The sequence below is a fragment of the Microcebus murinus genome, chromosome 4 (assembly GCF_040939455.1).
Source record: "Microcebus murinus isolate Inina chromosome 4, M.murinus_Inina_mat1.0, whole genome shotgun sequence".
Taxonomy (NCBI): Eukaryota; Metazoa; Chordata; class Mammalia; order Primates; family Cheirogaleidae; genus Microcebus; species Microcebus murinus.
In genome coordinates, this window is record NC_134107.1 from 104,717,037 (window position 1) to 104,739,646 (window position 22,610).

The 22,610-nt window shown below is 39.0% G+C and overlaps 1 protein-coding gene and 1 pseudogene across 3 annotated transcripts in view; one reads left to right on the forward strand and one right to left on the reverse strand.

Moving 5' to 3' along the window:
- PRDM10 (PR/SET domain 10) overlaps positions 1-22,610 on the reverse strand; it is a 101,620-nt gene that overhangs the window by 47,781 nt on the left and 31,229 nt on the right. For 2 of the 3 annotated variants that reach the window (XM_076002651.1, XM_076002649.1), the window contains exons 2-4: positions 9,684-9,870; positions 6,496-6,660; positions 4,697-4,756 (exon numbers count right to left, since the gene is read on the reverse strand). In XM_076002651.1, the coding sequence (XP_075858766.1) occupies positions 4,697-4,756; positions 6,496-6,660; positions 9,684-9,752 (294 nt within the window). In that variant the 5' untranslated portion in view covers positions 9,753-9,870. Of the gene's footprint in view, positions 1-4,696; positions 4,757-6,495; positions 6,661-9,683; positions 9,871-19,233; positions 20,328-22,610 lie in introns of those variants that run through there. The other variant, XM_076002650.1, reaches the window with a different exon arrangement.
- Positions 20,917-21,250, forward strand: LOC105881629 (large ribosomal subunit protein eL33 pseudogene; annotated as a pseudogene).

Consider the following 22,610-nt stretch of genomic DNA (forward strand, 5'->3'; position numbering starts at 1 on the left):
ATGCATTTCAGTATACAATTTATCTGAGAAGTGAAATATGAAACTACACTGGGCAGCAGCAAACACAACAGAATGCTTCTGGATTCCTACTGAGGCCAATTGTCAGTGCAGCATGTTTTCTTCTCAGCGTGTGGGGAGTCACACATGTTCATTTTCAAAAACAAAGAAGAGACTATGCCTCTCTTTCTGCAGACCACTGATATCTTTCTTAAGGACACAGAAATACATGCATGACAAAGGCTTCTAACAAATTTTGCGACCACTAAAAACAATTGAAAATAGGAACGGTTTTGCTTTAAAATAAAAAAAAAAAGAAGAAGAAAAGAAAGACAAAGCAACCATCGTCTGCGTTAAGCCCTCACTCTAATTTCCTATCCAAAATTTATCCAGGTCACTGAATAAACTAACAGCCGCTGAGGTGTTACAGCCAGAAATAAAAACTGGTTGAAAGGAAACTGCAATGAAGAAAGATGCTAAGCCAATAGTTTACACTGCTTGTAATGTCAGGGTTCATGGAGCTGAGTATACCTTTCCCTTTGTACAAAACATGCAACAAGCAGATTGTTCCTAGAGATTGGAAAAGATGAAGGGCCCTCTGAGGTGCAAATGGCAATGAAACCTTTAATTAAAATTACGTGTTAATATTAAAACAAAATTTTGCCTATCAGATTGGCAAAATATGAAAAGAATGCAAATCCCCAATGTGGCAAGAATGTGTGGAAATGGGCATTCTCATATATTAATATTATATTGTTGATGGGAATATAAACTTTTTCAATATCTGAAAAGCATTTAGAAAGTCAATTATCAAAATAATTTTCCCATTTATAAGGACAAATTTAAACATATATCAAATAGGGAGAATAGTATAATAAACCTCATGTACCCATCACTCAGCTCAACAATTATTAACCCATAGCCAATCTTTTTTTTTTTTTTTTGAGACAGTCTCACTCTGTTGCCCAGGCTAGAGTGCTATGGCATCAGCCTAGCTCACAGCAACCTCCAACTACCGGCTTTAAGCGATCTGTCTGCCTCAGCCTCCTGAGTAGCTGGGACTACAGGCATGCGCCACCATGCCCGGCTAATTTTTTCTATATATTTTTAGTAGGCCAATGAATTTCTTTCTATTTTTAGTAGAGATGGGGTCTCGCTCTTGCTCAGGCTGGTCTCGAACTCCTGAGCTCAAATGATCCTCCTGCCTCGGCCTCCCAGAGTGCTAGGATTATAGGCGTGAGCCACAACGCCCGGCTCCCATAGCCAATCTTATTTGAACTAATCTCCCACTCACTTTCTCCCTCACTAGATTATTTTACTAGAAGTAAAACCTAGATATTATACATTTTCATCTATAAATAGTTCAGTGTATATCTCTAAAAGAAAGTGACTTTTATATTTCATATATTATCATACCTAAAAACTTTTTATATCATACCTAAAAACTATTTTATAATATAATCAAATATCCAGACATCCAGTTAGTGTTATCATTTCCCCAATTGTCTCATAAATTTGGTTTGTTCAAATCAGGATCCACACAAAGTCCACAGATTGCATCTGACTGATCTGTCCCTGAAGTCTCCTTTAATAGATAAAGGAGACTTCTTTTCCCTTGCAATTTATTTGTGAAAGAAACCAGGCCATTTGTTCTTCCACAGGCTGGATTTTGCCAATTGTGTTCTTGTGTCCCATTTTGTCTGCCATGCTTTTTATAAGCTGGTAGTTGAATCTAGAGACTCAATCAGATTCTGGTTCAACTTTTTGGGAAGAATACTTTTACATGCAGCATAATGCGGCAGGAAGTACACGATGCCAGGAGGCATGTAATGAAAGGCTTCCTCTGTTGTAGTCACATTAAGAATGGTCATAGGGTTAAGTTGCTACCACTCTGATCCATCCATTATAAAGTTCCTCATCACCTTTTGCCTGACTGTTTCAGGCTGCTGCTGCTGATCACTGCCTAGAGCCGGATTTCGTTAGGGGATGCAAAACGGTGATATTCTAAATCAATCATTCCCTCTTTATTTATTACTTGCAATGCTTCGATAAAGAAATTTCCCTCATCAAGTAAGTGGTTACCTGAGTAGCTTCAACGAGAAAGGCAGGATCTTGTCCCTTTATTTTCCAGTTTTCAGAACAAAATGTGGTAAATACTAGCATGCTCAAAAAGTGACCAATGAGTTATTTCTTCTAATACCAGTATAAACTTTTAGACTTTAAATATATTTAAGTACTTCAGACTATTGTAGATATCCTTTTTCTACAGGTCAAATTGTTCCATTTTGGCCTCTTCAGGTGTCGTCTTGTGATCTTCCCATGGGATGACAAAACAGAAGTTCTTGAGAGCTCCCTTGCACTCTGAGAAGACAAGATGCTCCAAGCTCATCTTGTACATTCCCTGCCCCTGAATCAGAATCAGCCACTTCTCCAAGGAGCCCTGATTCCATTCACTGGAGAGCTGTATTTGAAGACCATGTCAGGCATCAGGGGATGCCTGCTGGTACTGGACTGATCAATGTAGCTAAACCTCTTCAGCAGCCAGAACTAGAAAACATGTTTGTTAAGAGAGAATATGTCTCCTGGCAGTTCTATTTCATTTTTGTGTCTTAAAGAAATGCTTTTTTTTTTCTAGTCAAATTAAACTCATCATTATCTACATTAAAAAAGAGAGAGAAGGCCGGGCGCTGTGGCTCACGCCTGTAATCCTAGCTCTTGGGAGGCCGAGGCGGGCGGATTGCTCAAGGTCAGGAGTTCAAAACCAGCCTGAGCAAGAGCGAGACCCCGTCTCTACTATAAATAGAAAGAAATTAATTGGCCAACTGATATATATATAAAAAAATTAGCCGGGCATGGTGGCGCATGCCTGTAGTCCCAGCTACCCGGGAGGCTGAGGCAGAAGGATCACTCGAGCCCAGGAGTTTGAGGTTGCTGTGAGCTAGGACGCCACGGCACTCACTCTAGCCTGGGCAACAAAGCGAGACTCTGTCTCAAAAAAAAAAAAAAAAAAAAAAAAAAAAAAAAAAAGAGAGAGAGAATATATCATAAGTTCATATTGATATTCCAATTCAAATTTAGGATTCTGGGTTCTTATTTAACATGTTTGACTTTTATATTTGTATCGTTTTTCATTTTCACACACAAAAAATTTGTTCTTAAATAACTTATAAATATCTTATAAATAACTTATAAATAACTTATAAATAACTTATGAATATCTTTTGTCTCTACCATTTCTCTTTGAGAAATTTATCCTAAAGAAATAATTAATCTTACATGATATCCATGATAGTGCTTTTTTATAGTAGCAAAAAAAGGGGAAATAACCTACATGTAAAATGATAGAGAATATAAATAGAAGTATATCCTATAATATATGTAAATGTATTATAATAATCCATTGCCTGCTTGATTGGAATCAATAAATATTCAGAAAATTGAGGTTGGTTTTGGTCAAAAATATATCTAATTGTTACCAAAAATTATTAAAATAAAATAATAATTCTTGAAGTTCATAGACCCCACAACACTGTAGTTATTGCCAGTCAGGAATGAATTCAATCCCAGTTTATATAACAAAGGCTCCTAAAAACCCTCTCTACATTTAATAGATGATTTTGACACAACTACTGGTCATTTTTCAAATTTTAAAATGGAAGTATACAAATCGTCTACTAAAAACTAAAAAAAAGAAAGTGCTTCCTAATGACAATTTAATCATTAACCATTTATGGCACTCAGTAATACAGATAAATACTAGCTGACAATAAAATAAACCTATTTGAATTCGTATTCCCTGTAAGTAAAATAGACAATGTTGAGCTTCTGTATCTTCTTTTCACTTTCACACCCTTGTGGAAAAATAAGGAAGAAGTCCCTCAAGGCCCAGTGGGATATATTAGAAATGGAGGTAAAGGGGCCAGTCATGGTAGCTCATGTCCACAATCCTAGCACTTTGGGAGGCCAAGGCAGGAGGATCGCTTGAGCCCAGGAGTTTGAGACCAGCATACGTAACATGGCAAGACCCCATCTCTACAAAAAATTTTAAAAAATTAGCCAGGTGTGGTGGTGCACACCTACAGTCCCAGGAGGATCACTTGAGCCCAGAGTTGGAGACTGCAGTGAGCTATAATCACATTACTGCAGCCTGGAAGACAGAGTAAGGCTCTGTCTCAAAAAAAAAAGATAAGACAAGATAAGACATGGGGGTATGGGGTAAAGGGAAAGGAATGTTTTCAAAGAAAACTAAGAAGAAATTCAACCTTTTGGAAGCTAGAATGAGAAAAGTTGCCACCAAATTTATATGTAAACAGGAATTTCTTTCAATATTTAAAATAGAACAAGTATAAAAACATTTCCAAATTTCAAAAAAAAGGATACTTTTAAGATTAATGATTATTCTTTGGAACTTGGACCAAAATCCTACTTATATGCTTATTTTTTAAATTTCCCTGACAAATCACTTTCTATTACCAGGCTATTCCAGTGTATACTGATTGGCATATGTTAGCATTATATTATGTTTTTCTTTGCTTTTGTTAAAGGAGCTGTAGAATACTCTTAGTATATAAGAAATAAACATCCAGAGATGGCACGATGGCACGATGGCACAGTGCAGAGGGACGGGGACATTCCAGGGAATAGTAACAATCACAGTGTCATCTCCAAACAACAAAATGGCAAAAAGGTGATTCGTTACCTGCTGAGCTGTAGCATCCTGTTGGACATAAGCTACCTGGCCTGGGTCTGTAAACAGAGTCTAGACCAAAAAAAAAAAAAAAAAAAAAATTATCAACAGATCTTTAGACAGCATACCTACGCAGAAAAAATTACTAAGCACCAATTCTTGGGAGAGTTAATTCCCATTATAGCTAGTAATAACCCTTCATTAATAAAGAAGATAAGGATAGTAATCTTACATTTAGCCAAAGCCTTTCATTCAGATGGCTCCAAAGTGATTGTGTAAGCTGACCATCCTTAACGGCTAACATACTTCATGATTTTACTCTTAAGCAAAGCCTCTCTCGAGGTTGAACATCACAGCTAATTAAAACGGCATGTCACAGAAACAAAAAAGACATGACATGAATGAGGGTACATAGGTACACACTTAACACTGCTCACAGGAATAGACCTGTGATTAAATGAAAATGGATAGAGACATGCAGGCACACAGAAGAGTATTATGTACACAAGGATTACAACACCTTCCAATACAAATGCACACTTATAATCAGTAGGGAAATAGAAGGAAAATAAATTAAACACTTCATAAGTTCGTTTTTGGATAAAGTCAGTAAAGTCATAATTTAAAAAAAATACCTCTAATCATTATAAACACACAATACATTGGGTCATGAAGCAGTAAAGTTAACTGGAGAAGAAAAATCTATAAAATTATTATAGCCAAGCCACCATGGGTTATATCTCTAAGTCAGAAAACTATTCTTTCTTCTAAAGCTTTTAAAAGTTTTAATTTGTCCAGGCCTTTAGCAAATCTATGGGAATACAAACTATGGTTAACTTTTGATTCCAAATGATTATAAACAAGATTTTCATATCCCAGAACTAGTTGGCAAAAAAAAAAAAAATTTCAGCCAAAGTTGGATTTCTTAGGTTTAAGATTAAAAAATTATCATAATTCAGACATTTGGTAACATCATAATAAACTAAAAGTTGGGCACAAACATTCTTTACAGAAACTATATGATCTTATTTTAATTTAGGCAGAGGACTAAAACTAAGCAGAGGCATTCCAAAAGTGCCATCTAAGTATTTGGTGATTTCATCTTTATATAGGTTTTTAGGAGTGATTTGAGCATCTGATTAAATATTGAATAAGGGAAAATTTTTATTACCAGGATTCTACTTCAAAGTATGAAATTTAGTTTTTAAAAACATATATTTAAATACACTTTATACACTGTACAGCACTAACAATGGAAACTAACATTCATACATTGGGGGATATTTGTGTCACACCTTTGGAAACTAACACTCCAAGTCACTGGCAAAGCAATGAAAGCAGCTATAGCTGTACAGCTTTTACCAGCAAACACCTTACCTTCTGTTATAGCCCTACAAATCGGTAAGTTATTAATAAATAGTACTTAATGAGCTAGCAGGACTCTTTCTTACACATTTAACTGAATAACTGTATGTTCTCATTGAGCTACCTTTGATTAAGCTACATGGAACTAAATGCCATTTTGGCCTGGTTCTGGATACTTAGCAAAAGTAACAAATTTATAACCTAGTCAACGATCACAAGGAAGAAGAACTGACATGAGCCCAATGTTCTAACTCCTTATTACATTAAATTTCAATAAATAAAACATATCTTCCTCTGCCAAGGTGGTTATAAGTTCTTTGAAAGCACAAATCTTATCTGCATATCTTCTGCATCATCAGCACCTAGCACAAGGATGGGCAGAGTAAACATAAGTAAATGGCGAATTAATTAATTAACTAATTATAAACAAATGGTCCTTCACATGCCTGCGCAGCTTCCACAGGATGGATGTACACCAGCGTGTGCTCCGGACCATCCACTGAAGTGTAGGAGGCACCATCTGCCGTGTATACCACCTGCTGGGGTGGGCGAACCTGGTCGTCGGTATAGACGATCTGAGCCACAGTTCCGGCATCGGGAACAAAGTGCACCTGGGGCAAGAAGCAGGCAAGTATGTAGAACAAAACCAAACTCACTAAGGAAAGTGACCAACCAGCACACTTGCATTTCTAAAATATCCCTATGAAAGAAAAATGGGGATTGATATACCTTCATCAACACTGAGTTAGGGACTAGGATACAGGATCTAAGGACCTTGTCACTGATTTACTGCTTAATGTTAGGCAACTGGCTTAAATTCCCCTTTGCCTCCAATGTCCAACGCAGATAACTCTTTCAGGGAGTCATAAGAGGGTGGTTAATTGATCCTGTAAAAGAGACCAAAGATTCCTGCTTGACATTACCAAAGCACAAAATACAAATTATTCTGTGATGGTAAAAAATATGTCAAGACTCAAAAGTCAGTTGCTTTCAACACATCATAAAAATTCTATTTTATAACTAATAGTGCCTTTCAGTAGACACATTAAAATGTCACTTTCTTTCCTACAAGTTCTTTCAAAGACAAAGGACATACTAGAGGCATATCAGTAAATCCTTGCTGAACCAATGAATATAATATTATTAATAGAATTCTTCCTTGCCAGGCAGGTAAAGAAACAGAAAATTCTAAGCCCTTTTCTTTTTTTTTGAGACAGTCCCACTTTTTGTTGCCCAGGCTAGAGTGCCGTGAGGTCAGCTTAGCTCACAGCAACCTCAAACTCCTGGGCTCAAGCAATCCTGCCTCAGCCTCCCGAGTAGCTGGGACTACAGGCATGCACCCCCATACCCGGCTATTTTTTTTTTTTACATATATATATGTTTAGTTGGCCAATTAATTTCTTTATATTTATATTAGAGACGGGGTCTCGCTCTTGCTCAGGCTGGTTTTGAACTCCTGACCTTGAGCAATCCACTTGCCTCTGCCTCCCAGAGTGCTAGGATTACAGGCGTGAGCCACTGAGCCCAGCCTGATAAAGTCCTTTTAAGGGGTTCTAAACAACTATTTCAGCTGTCACCAGGGTAAATAATTTTCTAACTCCCAAGACCTATAGAACTAAAGCAGAAACTATGTTTTATAAAACACTTTCTGAATGGTCAGCTTTGGAGGACTGTTTTGTTGTTGTTGTTTTGAGACAGGGTCTCCCTTTGTCACCCAGGAGGGAGTCCAGTGGCCTCATCATAGCTCATTGCAACCTTGAACTCCTGGGCTCAAGTGATCCTCCTCCCTCAGCCTCCCAAGTAGTTGGGACTACAGACGTGTGCTACTGCTCCCAGCTAATTTTTGTATTTTTTGTAGAGATGATCTGGAACTCTTGGGCTCAAGCAATCTTCCTGCCTCCCAAAGTGCTAGGATTACAAGTGTGAGCCACCAAGCCTGGCCCTGGAGGACTGATTCTTGAAGGCTTGAGCTTAGCACATGGCCTGATACCTGATATGGAAGATATGGAAGCAGATGGCCAAAGTACATATTTGGGAAAGAAATAATTTATGTGCTGATATCAAAGTCAGGCACTCTTAGCTTGGAATCCTTACTCTTATACTGACTAGGCTTTGGACCTAACTTTTTCATGTCAGTTTTCTGGGAATAGTAGATCCCAAAGATCATATAAACTAATTTGATCCCCAGAAAGAAACCTAGAAGAACAAATGTAATCAAGGACCACAGAAATACAATAAACTTCTACCTTTATACTAAATGATGAGTCTGGCTTCTATATAAATTTGATTTGTCCATGAAAATTAAGTTATATATTGGAAAAATTAGGTTCATCACACATATGAGCACTTTTAATTGCTGTAAAATAATTCTGTGACTTTAGATTTGTTCATTAACATCAAAGCCTTGGCCTAGTTTTGGTGCTTAAAAAAGGAAAACACATTTCCCCAAAAGACAAGCTAAGGTTTTCCACTATGAGTTTTCATCCCTCAGATTCTGCTAGATCAGAATTCCTGGCTGGGAGCAGAGCAGAAACAACTAAGAAGAAAGGGTACAGTGGGGCTCCTGACCCTGGCTGGCTACCCACAGATAGGGACCCTGGTCATGCAGTGTCACAACCAGATTTACTTTTGTTTTGCTTTTTAATGGTCTACATTTTTGCTTATAAACAAAATACACCCAAACATGCAGCTGCATGAAAGTAGCTTCAAAATGGTTTCCAGGAGAAACAAAATAGAATTCTCAATTACTCTGCTGAAAACATCTCTGAAACTCTTTGTTTTTTAAGTAATTAGAGTGAGACTTTTAAATCATACCAGCTGACCAATTTTATTTATTGTAATATTTATTATATTGCTTAAATTAAATAAAATTTGCATATTTAAATGTTTCAGAGTTATAACTTACTGGTTTTGATAATAGTACTATGGTTATGTCATTTTATGAAAAATCAGATAAAAATTGCATATTTATTATGTTTAAAATTTAAGCTTTATACCTTGGTCGGATATAAAACATGGCTCCATATGACTGCTGGCTCATCCCAAAATTCAAATTCATACCAGAATTGCAGAGATCTGCCTTCACTAAGAACAGCCAAAATAACATATGGCTAGTTCTGGTAGCAATTTGAAAGGCAGAGATCATCAATGACAGCAGCATTTGGGTAAGTGACTAACCTCCAAAGCTGGTGACTCATAATGGGACCTCACTCAAAGGTCTACATTGTGAATTTACAAAGGAAAGAGAAGGCCACTCACTTGATAGACATACCTTGTACTTCATTACGAACAAAAAATCAAAACCCTATACTAGATAACAAAAGAAACAAATTACAATTTGAGGTTTTCAGCACCAATGACATAAAATAAAGCAGGGTAGTGAAAAAGATTAAGATGGTAAGACAAGGAGGAAGAAGCCTATAGGTGGTACTTTAACTCTTCTAACTCATAGTGAACTGTGTCAATGGGGCATTCAAGGTGCTGAAACATTCCTCACTCCTTGTATACAAGCTCTCATGTCACCTCCCACCAACTATTCATGACTGTCTAGCAGCTGTTATTTCTTTGCTGTCAGCAAACTGTGTCCAGTTGAAAAACTGCTATCAATACTAGGCTGGAAAAGACCACTCTTCACCTGTGCAGTATTCTGTTCATGCTCTGCAGACGTCGGCCACACATGTGAGCTTTCATCTTTGGAATCCATCTTTTCCCTACAGGCCAGCTCCAAGTCTGGGGCGCCTACGGCAGCATGGGGTAGAGGACAGTCATCTGTCTACCACACGTGTGCTCATGAAGGACAAAAAGGTCTCTCTGCAGCGTGCCTGAGAAAAGACAGAAAAGGAACCAAGATTTTAAGTGGATGAATACATTTTAATAGATCATAGTTTCAACCATCAAAAGAAAAAAGAAAAAGTCTCATTAAAGGCAATGTACCTGGACAAAAAAAGGTAAAAATGAAGAAATTATTTGTAAAATAATAAAATGTATTGCATGCTTGCTCACCAGGGGTATATGCATATATATATATACATATATATCTCACATATTATTGATTTTGTAAATATATTTGTATATGTGTGTGTGTGTATACGTGTGTATATAATGTAATCCTCATTAAAAAGGTAATCTTTGTTCTCCTGAGGAGAATGAGTTTCCCAGATGTTAAATGCAGATAAGTCATGGGTTCATACTCAAGTATGATTGCTGCACAGCCCTAGTTCTTTCCTTGTAGACACTGACTTCCTATACAACCTTTACTCAAAATGAACAGCAAAATAATAAAAGCCACAAAATGAGGAAAAAATGCCTAGCAGAGGGAGCTGAATTTTCTGGGCCACAATTTGGTGAATGCAAATTCAGAGTTTATTTCCCATTTGGTCAGTACAGGAGAGATTAGTGACCAAATTAAAAGCCTTACTAAACATCAACATGCATAAAATCTACATCTCAAATCCTTATTCATTTCCAAAATAGGCTTTTTAAGGTAATCGTCTCTTTTGATGATGATAAAATGTTGATATTTTAAAGGTCACTTGGGATTTGCTGCATTAACAGGGCAGCAGCCACACCTGATATACCCTCTCTCGACCTCCCATTAAAGTAGTACACATACACAAGAAGAGGTAGGACTGGCCAGAACACCACTACAGTCAAGATGAGAAAGACCACTGGCCAAGATCCAGCCAGAATTTTCTCCGTTACCAATGGAAATAAGCTGAGAAACACACTCTTAGACCACACATGCTCCAAGCTCTGAACCATAAGGCCCAAAGAAGAAAGAAAGAGAAAGCAAGTACATTGAATGTCTACACCTAACTCTGGAGTACAGAATGGCCACATCCACCTTCTGAGCCACTGAGGTGCCTGTTCCTGCTTCAACCCAGCACTGTCATCCTCACCCCACCCATACACACACATGCTCACCCTGCATACACCCTCCTCTTCTTATCCCCATTCAGAGGGTGCTTGAAACAATGCTCATGTCCACCAACAGGTGCATGTATAAAGAAAGGGGCATGAGGGAACTTTCTGGAGAAATAGGAATATCCTATATCTTATATCTGGATTGGGGTAGTGGTTACATGGGGAACACATGGGTAAAAAGTCATCAAACTATTGAATTAAAACATGTGAATTTTACCATATTTAAATCATACCCTAACAAAAAAAAATTTTTTTTTAAAGCATATCTTCTTTAGAGAACAGTATACTATTTAAGTATATATAAAAAGATATTTAAGGTCTCAACAAAGCAATTATTTAAAGAAACAAAAATATTAAGAAACCTAGGAATGTCACCAATAAAATAAAGATCTATATGAAGAAAACTAAAAAAATTGTACAAAAGGACATAAAAGGTTCAGTAATTACAAAATCAGATCCAGGCATGGTGGCACACACCTGTAGTCCTAGCTACTTGGGAAGCTGAGTCACCAGGATTGCTTAAGCCCAGGAGTTCGAATCCAGCCTGGGCAACATAGCAAGACCCCACTTAAAAAAACAAAAACAGCATGTTCCATGCAGGAAGCTTTTTTTTTTTTAAGTTTTTCATTTGCAAATAATTTCAGATAGAAAAGTTGCAAAAATAGTACAAAGAATTCCTGTATTTCTTCATTCAGATTCCCCAAATGTTAACATTTTACCATGTGTACTTTATTATTCTTTCTCTTCCTTCTCTCTCTCTCTATTTCACCTGAACCATTTGACAGTAAGTTGCAGAGACAATGCCCCTTTACCCCTAAATTCTTAAGTGCCTCATTCCCAAAAACAAGAACATTTTCTTATAATGACAGTACTAGTATCAAAATCAGGAAGACAAATATTGAAACAGTACTATTACCTAACTCATAGACCTTAGTTGAATGTTGTCAACTGTCTAATTAATGTCCTTTATAACCAAAGAAACAACATTGTTTTCTCCTGGCATGGGATGCAATCTGGTGTCACACACAGCATGTTCAATTGTCACACCCTTCAGTCTCCTTCAATCCCAAATGGTTCCCCGTTCTTTCTTGGTCTGCTGTGATCTTGACATTTTTGAAAGGCACAGGCCACTTACTTTTCAGAACGTTCCTCAATTTAAGTTTGTCTGATGTTCCTCATGGTGAGATTCAGGATATGTATTTTTAGCATGAATACCACAAAAGATATGTTGTGTCCTTCCTATAGAGGAATTTGAAGTGGTCCCCCACCCAACTTGGATCATTAATTGTACAAATGCTCAAGTGTATACTATGCTAGGCACTAGAATGTTGCAGGGACCAGGCAGGTATGGGCTTGTGCCCTCACAAATCATTCACAGCCCAGGATACCCTTTTGTCTTTGTTTTTATTTCTAAGAAGGTGCTTTCCATTTCACTTATTTTAATGTTTGGGGGGGTTTATTTTGTTTTGTTTTGTTTTAAGACAGAGTCTCACTGTGTTGCCTGGGCTAGAGTGCTGTGGCGTCAGCCTAGCTCACAGCAACCTCAAACTCCTGGGCTCAAGCAATCCTTCTGCCTCAGCCTCCCAAGTAGCTGGGACTACAGGCATGCACCTGCCGCCATGCCTGACTAAATTTTTCTATATATTTTTAGTTGGCCAATTAATTTCTTTCTATTTTTTTAGTAGAGACAGGGTTTCACTCTTGCTCAGGCTGGTCTCATACTCCTGACCTTGAGCAATCCACCCGCCTTGGCCTCCCAGAGTGTTAGGATTACAGGCATTAGCCACCATGCCTGGCCTATTTTAATGTTATTTATATCTTTTTTAATAGGTAGTAAATGCAGTTAACTCAAATTTCAAAAGACACATAAAGGTGTACAGTAGACAGTCTCCCTACCTGGAATCCTCTAGCCACTCTTCAGAAGCAACTTACATTATCAATTTCTTGTCTTTTCTTCCAAAGATATTTTATGCACATAAATTCTCTCCCTCTCCAACCACAAACAGAAGGATACTGTAGATTCCATACAAGGTAGCTTTTCTTCTACACTTTGTTTCATCCCATGTAACATCATACCTTTTATAGTGTTGCATATCGGTATGGACATTCCTCATTCTTCACAGCTGTAAAACTTCATTGTATGAATACATCACAATTTATTTAATCAGTCTTGCACTGATAAACACTTAAGTTATTTCCAATCTTTTGCTATAATATGGGACACTGTGATAAGTAACTTTGGACATACATTACTTACAATGTATCTTGCATTTTATATGTTAGCATCTTGCATTTTTTTGGCATCTCTGAGAGAAGATACTAAAGCAGTTAAAGTGGCTGGGTGAAAATGAAGTCATTATTAGTTTCTGAACTCCAAAGCTAGTGCTCACCTGCTGCGCCTAGTGTCTGAGGGCACTGGACACAGAGGCACAAGTGCTCTGAGACACAGAGGGGCAGCAGTTAGAAGAAGAGGCACAGTGGTGAAGAGCTTGGGCTCTGGACTTGGATTTGGGAAGCAGCTCTGAGACTTAACTGACCTCAGGTAAATTACAGACGTTCTCCAAACCTCTTTTCCTTCTCTATAAAACGGAGATCATAAGGTTATTGAGAGAATGACATGAAATAATGCATGTGAGGTACTTAGCACAACACCTGTTACATAATAAACAATCACTTTGAAAAAAAGGTATCCAATCAGATTACATTTTTCTGCTTACTTGTCTGCCTCCCCAGCTCAACTCTAAGTTTCTGAAGATCAAGGAATGTGTTTTGTTGACCATGGGCATGTGGCAGGTCCTCGCTAACTTTTGTTGAGTGGTTTAAAGAATCATGGTGTGCAATGGGGACAGAAGAGAGGACAACTGATCTGAATGGGATGTTCAGGGGTGACTTCTTGGAAAAGGTGCAATTTAAAAGATGAAGAGGTGAAAGTAAGCAGAAACAGGAAGGGACAGGACAATTATTCCAGACTGAAATATTTGTTTTCTAATCTTACCAGAATAATGAAGTAGACATTACATGATATAAAATACCAGTAAACTACATAAGATAAGAATAAAGGGTAGGGGGAGGAAATAAGTACTTAGCAGATGAGAGGCAAAAATGGAACAGTTAATCCACACACAGGAAAGTATATCAATAAAATTTAGCAATAAGGATGTGCATTACTGCCCACAATGGCAATTCCCAATAAATTTCAAATATCGTTAACAAATAAAGAAGCGCAAGACAGTGAAAACATTTGAATTCAAAAAGTGCCTGGAATCCAAAACAGTGATACAGGATGCCCTGTTAGAAATTATTATTCTTTAAGATATGGCTATAATACTTGTTGAGATTCTATAACTATGAAACTATTTAAAGCATCAGTAAGACATTCTGCAATTATTTACTGTTTAATAAATTGTTCAGGAAAATTGAATTCAAAGCATTACTCTACTACTATCTAAGCAAGTCACTTTATTTTTTTTTTTTATTTTTTTTTTTTTTTATTTGAGACAGAGTCTCGCTTTGTTGCCCAGGCTAGAGTGAGTGCCGTGGCGTCAGCCTAGCTCACAACAACCTCAAACTCCTGGGCTCGAGTGATCCTTCTGCCTCAGCCTCCCGGGTAGCTGGGACTACAGGCATGCGCCACCATGCCCGGCTAATTTTTTTATATATATATATCGGTTGGCCAATTAATTTCTTTCTATTTATAGTAGAGACGGGGTCTCGCTCTTGCTCAGGCTGGTTTCGAACTCCTGACCTTGAGCAATCCGCCCGCCTCGGCCTCCCAAGAGCTAGGATTACAGGCGTGAGCCACAGCGCCCGGCCTAAGCAAGTCACTTTAAATCCTCTGGATATCAGTGTCTTAAACTGTAAATGAAATGTATAAAATGGTTTCTGAAGTCTTCTCTAGCCTTAAACTCAGATGAGAAGCAGAGGAGTAAAATAGAAAACCCACAGGGTCTGAATTAAACATCCTGGCTCCCAGACAGGCTCCACCACTTACTGGTTAAATCATCTTGGCCAAATTGCTTAAATTTTCTGAGATTTAACAGTATCATATGTAAAATGGAGATAACAATCACCTTCCAAGCTCTAATGTGGGTTAAATGGCAATGCTAGGTAAAAAGCCTAGCATATAGTAAGTGCTCAAATATAGCAATTTCCATGTTTTACAGACAAGCTATACAGAGCTTCAGAATTTTCAAAACATCTCATATTCTTTAAAAACCTAACAATTTATCAATATATGCCCTGTATACAAACCTCCTTTATAGAAATGGCTGTCATATTTATTTTCCTTTTTTATTAATTTTCTTTTTACCTGCACAATTTATAGAGCCCTGATGGTCTTGATTTTTAGGAGACAGGAGGAAAAACCCTAGGAGCCATATCAGCGCTGTCCAGCCAGCAGATGCAACAGGCTCTGGTAACGAGGGATAGACTTCCCTCCATGCCTCGCCTTCTTGCCTCTTCCATAGACTTGAGAGAATGGAAGAGCCACCCACCTTCCCTCCTCTTCCCCTTGTCCAAAAAGAGTTAGCGACTTCATTTCTAGGAACAGAACGACATGCTTCCAGTTCTATCTTCTCTCTAATGACCGACTTTATTCAACTAGTATTTATTGAGTACTTTTCTACATGCCAGGCACCGATCTAGGTCCTTAAGAAACATCAGTGTATCAAAAAAAGGAAAAAGTGATCCCTGCCTTTTTTTTTTTTTTTGAGACAGAGTCTCGCTTTGTTGTCCAGGCTAGAGTGAGTGCCGTGGCGTCAGCCTAGCTCATAGCAACCTCAAACTCCTGGGCTCAAGCAATCCTCCTGCCCCAGCTTCCCAAGTAGCTGGGACTACAGGCATGCGCCACCATGCCCGGCTAATTTTTTCCTCTATATATTAGTTGGCCAATTAATTTCTTTCTAATTATAGTAGAGACGGGGTCTCACTCTTGCTCAGGCTGGTTTCGAACTCCTGACCTCGAGCGATCTGCCCGCCTCGGCCTCCCAGAGTGCTAGGATTACAGGCGTGAGCCACCGCACCCGGCCGATCCCTGCCTTCTTGAAGCTTCTAATCTAGTTGTTTTTTTCCTCAACAGTGTTGTATAGTGGAAAGTATGAGCTTTAGAATAAGACAAATCTGAGTTCTGAGCTCTCAAATCTACCCTGTACTTGGTGGTGGCAACGTTAGTAAACCACACACTCTTGTCCTCAGTATCCTCATTTGAAAATCCAAATTATCTGCCCTGCATAGTTATTGTACAAATTAATGATCTGGACCAGGCATGGGAGCTCACACCTGTAATCCTAGCACTCTGGGAAGCCAAGGCAGGAGGACTGCTTGATGTCAGGAGTTCAAGACCAGCCTGAGCAAGAGCAAGACCCCGGTCTCTACTAAAAATAGAAAAACTTAGCTGGGCGTGGTGGCAAGCACTTGTAGTCCCAGTTACTTGGGAGGCTGAGGCAGGAGAATAACTTGAGCCCAGGAGGTTGAGGTTGCTGTGAGCTGTACTGATGCCACAGTACTCTAGCCCAGGCCAACAGAGTAAGACTCTATCTAAAAAAAAAAAAAAAAAAAAAAAATTAATGATCTGTTACATACTTCATCAAGTTGACAATGTACTTTTTCCTCACATTTTAACTTTTCTGAAGTAAGGATCTATTTTATAACCAGTGGCATCTTGCAGTCACTCCCATCTAGGTGGCAGTCAGGACCGAGGGCCACTGCCTACTCATGCATGACCTCACTTCAACTGAATATCTGCACTGTTGACATACTGAGCCTAATTGCCATTGCAAATGTCTTCAAAAGATTACACTATAATTCAGTATTAAAACTGAAAGGCATGGAAACAGCAGTGGAGCATAACTTTTATAAGAGAAGCAAATATCCACCACTGGGAAAATGACCGTACCAACCATGGCCCTCAGAGGTCTTTTAGACAGTCCACATGGATGAAGCCGCATGATGTGCTGTTATTACTGAGCTTCACGGAAAAGAATGGCCTGCCACAGACAGAGTAAGAAAACACCAGGATCAAAACTTACAGAAAGAGGGCTGAGTGCAGTGGCTCACACCTACAATCTCAGCACTTTGGAAGCCCAAGGTAGGGGATTGCATGAGGCTAGGAATTCAAGACCAGCTGGGGGAGACCCTGTTTCTACAACAAATTTCAAAATTAGCCAGGCATGGTGGCACATGCCTTCTGTTCCAGCTACTCAGGAGACTGAGGTGAAAGGATCACTTGAGCCCAGTAGTTCAAGGTTGCTGTGAGCTATGATCACACCACTGCACTCTAGCAGCCTGGGTGACAAAGTGAGAACCTGTCTCTTTCAAAAAAAAAAAACCTTGCAGAACAGATAGTAGACGCTAAGCATATAGTAAGTGCTTAAATATAGCAAGAGGAGATTCTTGGAGACAGTGGTGTGTGACCTCATTTAAGAAATGCCATACTACCAACACTCTTGATGGCACAGAGAACTATACTATGTGGAAAACTACCAACATCAAGAACTCTAAGTCAAAAGAGATTTTGAAGCATCAGGCTCTTAAAGTGAAGAAATCTTCGGAATACTTTAATCAATCTATTTTGCTTTTATGTATGCATGAGAGCAACATGACAAAAATCAACATCTAAATAAATCTAAAAGCTCTTTCAATAGGTATATAATAAAAATTCTAAGTGACAAAAAGCACCCATGTCAGAATTTAATTGGCAGGGTTGTTTTCTCTTACTGATATATAGAATAATTATGTATCTTACCATCAACATCTTAGATTCAATAAAACATGGCAACATTTGTCATCACATGGCATAATGAACATTCAAGAAATGGCAGCAATTTTGTTAATGCTTGGTAAACATCAAACACATTTTTTAGTCCATGGCAAGCACTGGGGATAAAAGGTGAACAAAAACCCTGATCCTATGGAATTCACAACGTAATGGGAGAGATGACACCCACCTCCCAGCTCACCCCACAGGACCCCTGCATGGTAAGACTAACAGTAATGAAGAGTTAGGGGAAGTAAGAAGGAAAGATAAACCCCTACTCTTCCAGCTAGTTCAGCACTAAGGCTGGGCAGATAACACAGCATCCTAGAGTGCCAGCCTCCACTGCTGCCTACCCTCCCAGGAGGCCTGAGTTCCAATCTTGCTGCTCACCCCACAGCCCTACCCTCTCACCATCTACCAGCCTCGCTCCCAATGTCTCTGGGCCCTTCTCAGCTAAGGCTGCTATTCCAGATTACTCCAGAGCCCCCCAGGACTTCAAACTTGGAAGTGCCTGTCTTCATCACCTGCAGGCAGAGGTGGAAGAGGAGGCCCAGATCTGTCTTCAAAGGTAGAAGAGTACCTGGGATCCCAGGCTCAACTATAAATACAATTTCACTTTAACATGTGAACATAGTGGTTAAGTTCCATAGGACTATTGGTACATTATTATTAACCTCAGAAACATTAAGAATCAACAGAGGCTTCTGCACTGGCCTGGCATTCTATATGTCAGACACATCATTATTGATATGGAAAGAAATGTACCACATTCCAGACAGTGCACTTACAGATAAACTTTTTCTGGCGCATTATGAACTAACTAACTAGCATAAACTGCTGGCTTCCTCCCTGAAATCCAACACTAGACACGCCACAGAAGGAAGTTACAGGGAGATTGATGGGCCTGCAAAATGAACATAAAAACTGTGACAACGAAAATGGAGGAGGCTGAGTCCCAGTTGAGCTGTGGATGGGCCCAGAAGCAGCCCAGACAGAAGGGGCTGGGCGCCACACAAGGGGAGGTGGAGGCAGGACTTTTCTGTTGTTCTCTTCCTGACATTACCTGGAGCTCTTGCTGCACATACCTGCATCCATCAACACCGCAATATGGAGACACAGCAGCCAGCCCAGCAGCGCGATCACGAAAAGCTGCGTGGGCTTAGATACCAAGTGCCAGGGACTTGCCAGCTGCTGGGCATTCTCTCCTACCGCAAACCTCCTCCTGCAGGACTAGGGCAAACAAGGAGTGGCTGGGCCCTGAGACTCCTTGGCTTGATGTACAAGCAATTACTTATTTTTTAAAATTTAATCTTCCACCTTTCTTTCATTGAGTATATACCAGCTATATGGTGACTTTTGCTGACCCATGCATAAACAGAGCATTCTTAAGGAATACTTATATAGAAATTCGTCTCCACTTAAAGGAGTGATGCTTGGGCTTGCTTTAAACGAGTTACCATAAACATGACAGCCACTGGACTAAGAATGTGGATTGGCACATACTTACATCAGAGCAGGCTTTGGAGTCAGACAGCCTAGCTTAAAATCGTGGATCTGCCACTTACAGCTTCTGGCAATTTGTTTAATCTCTCTGAGCTCCAGTTTCTTCATCTATAAGGATAAAGAACCTAAAAATATTAGGTATTTAATAAATAACAGCTGTAACTAATGTACTTAACACAAAACACCTTTATGTCAAGCAACAGAAAGGGCACCCTTCTAAACTCATATTTAACATTAGATTCCACTTGGTAACAGAAAAAAAGCTATTTTAGTCTATACATAGAGAAAACACACCTTCATTAAGGTCCTGAGTTATAAAAAGGGGAAAAGAAAGATTATGAGAAATCTAATTCTACAGCACAGAATAATAGACCTAATTTCAAAACTAGAAGAGAAATTTCAGGCACATGGTTCTCAAATATGTTCAGATGACAGGGCCCCTGACATCAGAGCACCATGAAATACTAATACATGTGTTTATAGCACAAAATAATAATAGCTAATATTTGTATAGTCCTTATTATGTACCAGGCATGTTCTAAGTACTTCACATGTATTGATTCACTTAATGCTCACAGTAACCTATGAAGTAGGTACATTATATCTCCACTTTATAGGTGATGGACTAAGAAAGAAAGAAAGAGGTCAAGGGACTTGCCCAAGGTCACAGAGCTAACAAGCGGCAGAGTTGCAATGCAACCCTGGGCATCTGGCTGCCAAGCCCACGTGCTTAGCTGCTGTTCTACACTGCTTCTCATCCCATAAACTAAGAACACTTGAACTGTGTTATGATCCAGTATAAATGACTCCATTAATGAGCTGTATAAAAATCACATCCAGCCGGGCGTAGTGGCTCACGCCTGTAATCCTAGCACTTTGGGAGGCCGAGGCGGGCAGATTGCTCAAGGTCAGGAGTTCGAAACCAGCCTGAGCGAGACCCCGTCTCTACCAAAAATAGAAATAAATTAATTGACCAACTAAAAATATATATATAAAAAATTAGCCGGGCATGGTGGCGCATGCCTGTAGTCCCAGCTACTCGGGAGGCTGAGGCAGTAGGATCGCTGAGCCCCGGAGATTGAGGTTGCTGTGAGCCAGGCTGACACCACGGGACTCACTCTAGCCTGGGCAACAAAGTGAGACTCTGTCTCAAAAAAAAAAAAAAAAAAAAAAAAAAATCACATCCAAAGTCACTATAATTAAGGAAAATTAAGTATTCCCAAATTATCTACCAGTTTTTTTGCTATTTGTTCATTTGTCACATCCTAGTGCTGCCTAAAATGATTGACAGCAATAGCAACAAAGGGTTAACAAAATTTTGTAGGATTAAAAATTTAAAATTAAACAAAATGTATCCTTTATTTTTATTCAAATGAAAGAATACCTTGGTCCAGCTCTAGAACACTAGTATTTTGGGAGGATAGTTTGAGGACAGATCACCTAGAGCAACTTCTGTTTTATAGATGACAAACCCAAGACCAGAGAGATTATATGAATCACTTCAAGTCACACAGCAAGTAAAATGCAATATCAGAATCAGAGCCTGAGACCTCTAGTACTCTTACCCTTACACCACACTCTAGCTGTGGGATTGATCATGGTAAAGGAATTAGGAGTTAACAAGAGAGTCCCACTCTTTCCTCCACCTGTGGAGGTCTGCTGGGAACAAGACTTCTAAAAGGCAAATATGTCTGGAAGGCTGTGGTCGAAGGCCATTTTTGATGGCTATAAGCACGGTCCCCGGAACCAAAGAGAGCACACAGCTCTTCTTAAAATTGAAGGTATTTATGCCCAAGACGAAACTGAATTCTATTTGGGCAAGAGATGTGCTTATGTATACAAAGCAAAGAACAACACAGTGACTCCTGGTGGCAAACCAAACAAAACCAGAGTAATCTGGGGAAAGGTAACTCGGGCCCACAGAAACAGTGGCATGGTTCATGCCAAATTCCGAAGCAACCTTCCTGCTAAGGCCATTGGACACAGAATCCGTGTGATGCTGTACCCCTCAAGGATTTAAACTGATGAAAAGTAAATAAATAAAAGTAGATTTGTAAAAAAAAAAAAAAGAGAGAGAGAGATTCCCAATATCACATAAAGCTGTTTATCTTAGCTTTGTTTTTATTTCTTTACCCTTATTGTCCTTGACTTCTCAGTTACAGAAACAGTGTTGCTCTTCGTAGCCCAAGTCAGGGAAAAGTGCTTTACCAGCCATCCCAATAGTCTAGCAAAGAGGGCAGTGAGCTGGACAGAGAACTGATACAAGGCCTCTGACGGGTGATCACTCAGCAAAAGACAAGCCTTCCCTGTTAAGGAAATATTTTTCACTTTTTTAGGGCCTTTTCTCTTTCACTCTTCCTTTATTTTTTCTTTCTTTCTTTTGGTCTAAGATAAAAGCTCTAGATACAAATTAGCTTATTACAAAATACCAACTTTGAAAATTTTAGAGCTAATCCTATTAAATAATAAAACCTCAGAATAACAACTGTACATCAAAGAAAAGTTTGATGCAGAGTAATGAAGGAGAAAATCGGTGTCAAATTAGGCAGCTTCCGAGGTAAAAAGTGGCAAACATCAAGCAATGTATATTAACAGTGCTATGCAAATGTTCAAGTTCTGTGAACCAAAAATGGTGAATTAAGTTAAGCTACATGGCAATGAATGAAGACCTGTATAGCGGAACTGAGGAAGCCAACAGGTAAGGGGCACCAAGCTACAACCTTCCCAGCAGGGATGGGGACAAAACAAAAGACAACTTAGATATGGATTAAATTCTAAATATTGATTTTAAATTATTTGATGACATTTTGGATGTACATTTCCTTTAAAATTATGTTACACACTATTTTTTTTTTTTTTTTTTTTTGAGACAGAGTCTCACTCTGTTGCCCGGGGTAGAGCGCAATGGTGTCAGCCTAGCTCACAGCAACCTCAAACTCCTGGGCTCAAGCGATCCTTCTACCTCAGCCTCCCGAGTAGCTGGGACTACAGGCATGCGCCACCATGCCCGGCTAATTTTTTTCTATTTCTGGTAGAGACAGGGTCTCACTCTTACTCAGGCTGGTCTTGAACTCCCGAGCTCAAACGATCCGCCTGCCTTGGCCTCCCAGAGTGCTAGGATTACAGGCATGAGCCACCATGCCCGGCCATACACACTATGTTTTGAATCTCAGAATAATAATAATAAAAAAAGCATATTTACTGATAATTTAATTAAATAAATTAAATAAGCTGAAATAAAAATTTAAGTAACCATCTGTTACAATGTCAGACCAAACAAAGCTAGAAAACAACACTAAGTGTATTTTGACAAATCAGTTAACTCTATAAAATAAGTTCATCAGAGTACTTTTCAGCTCTATAATTAAGATAAAATTAAAT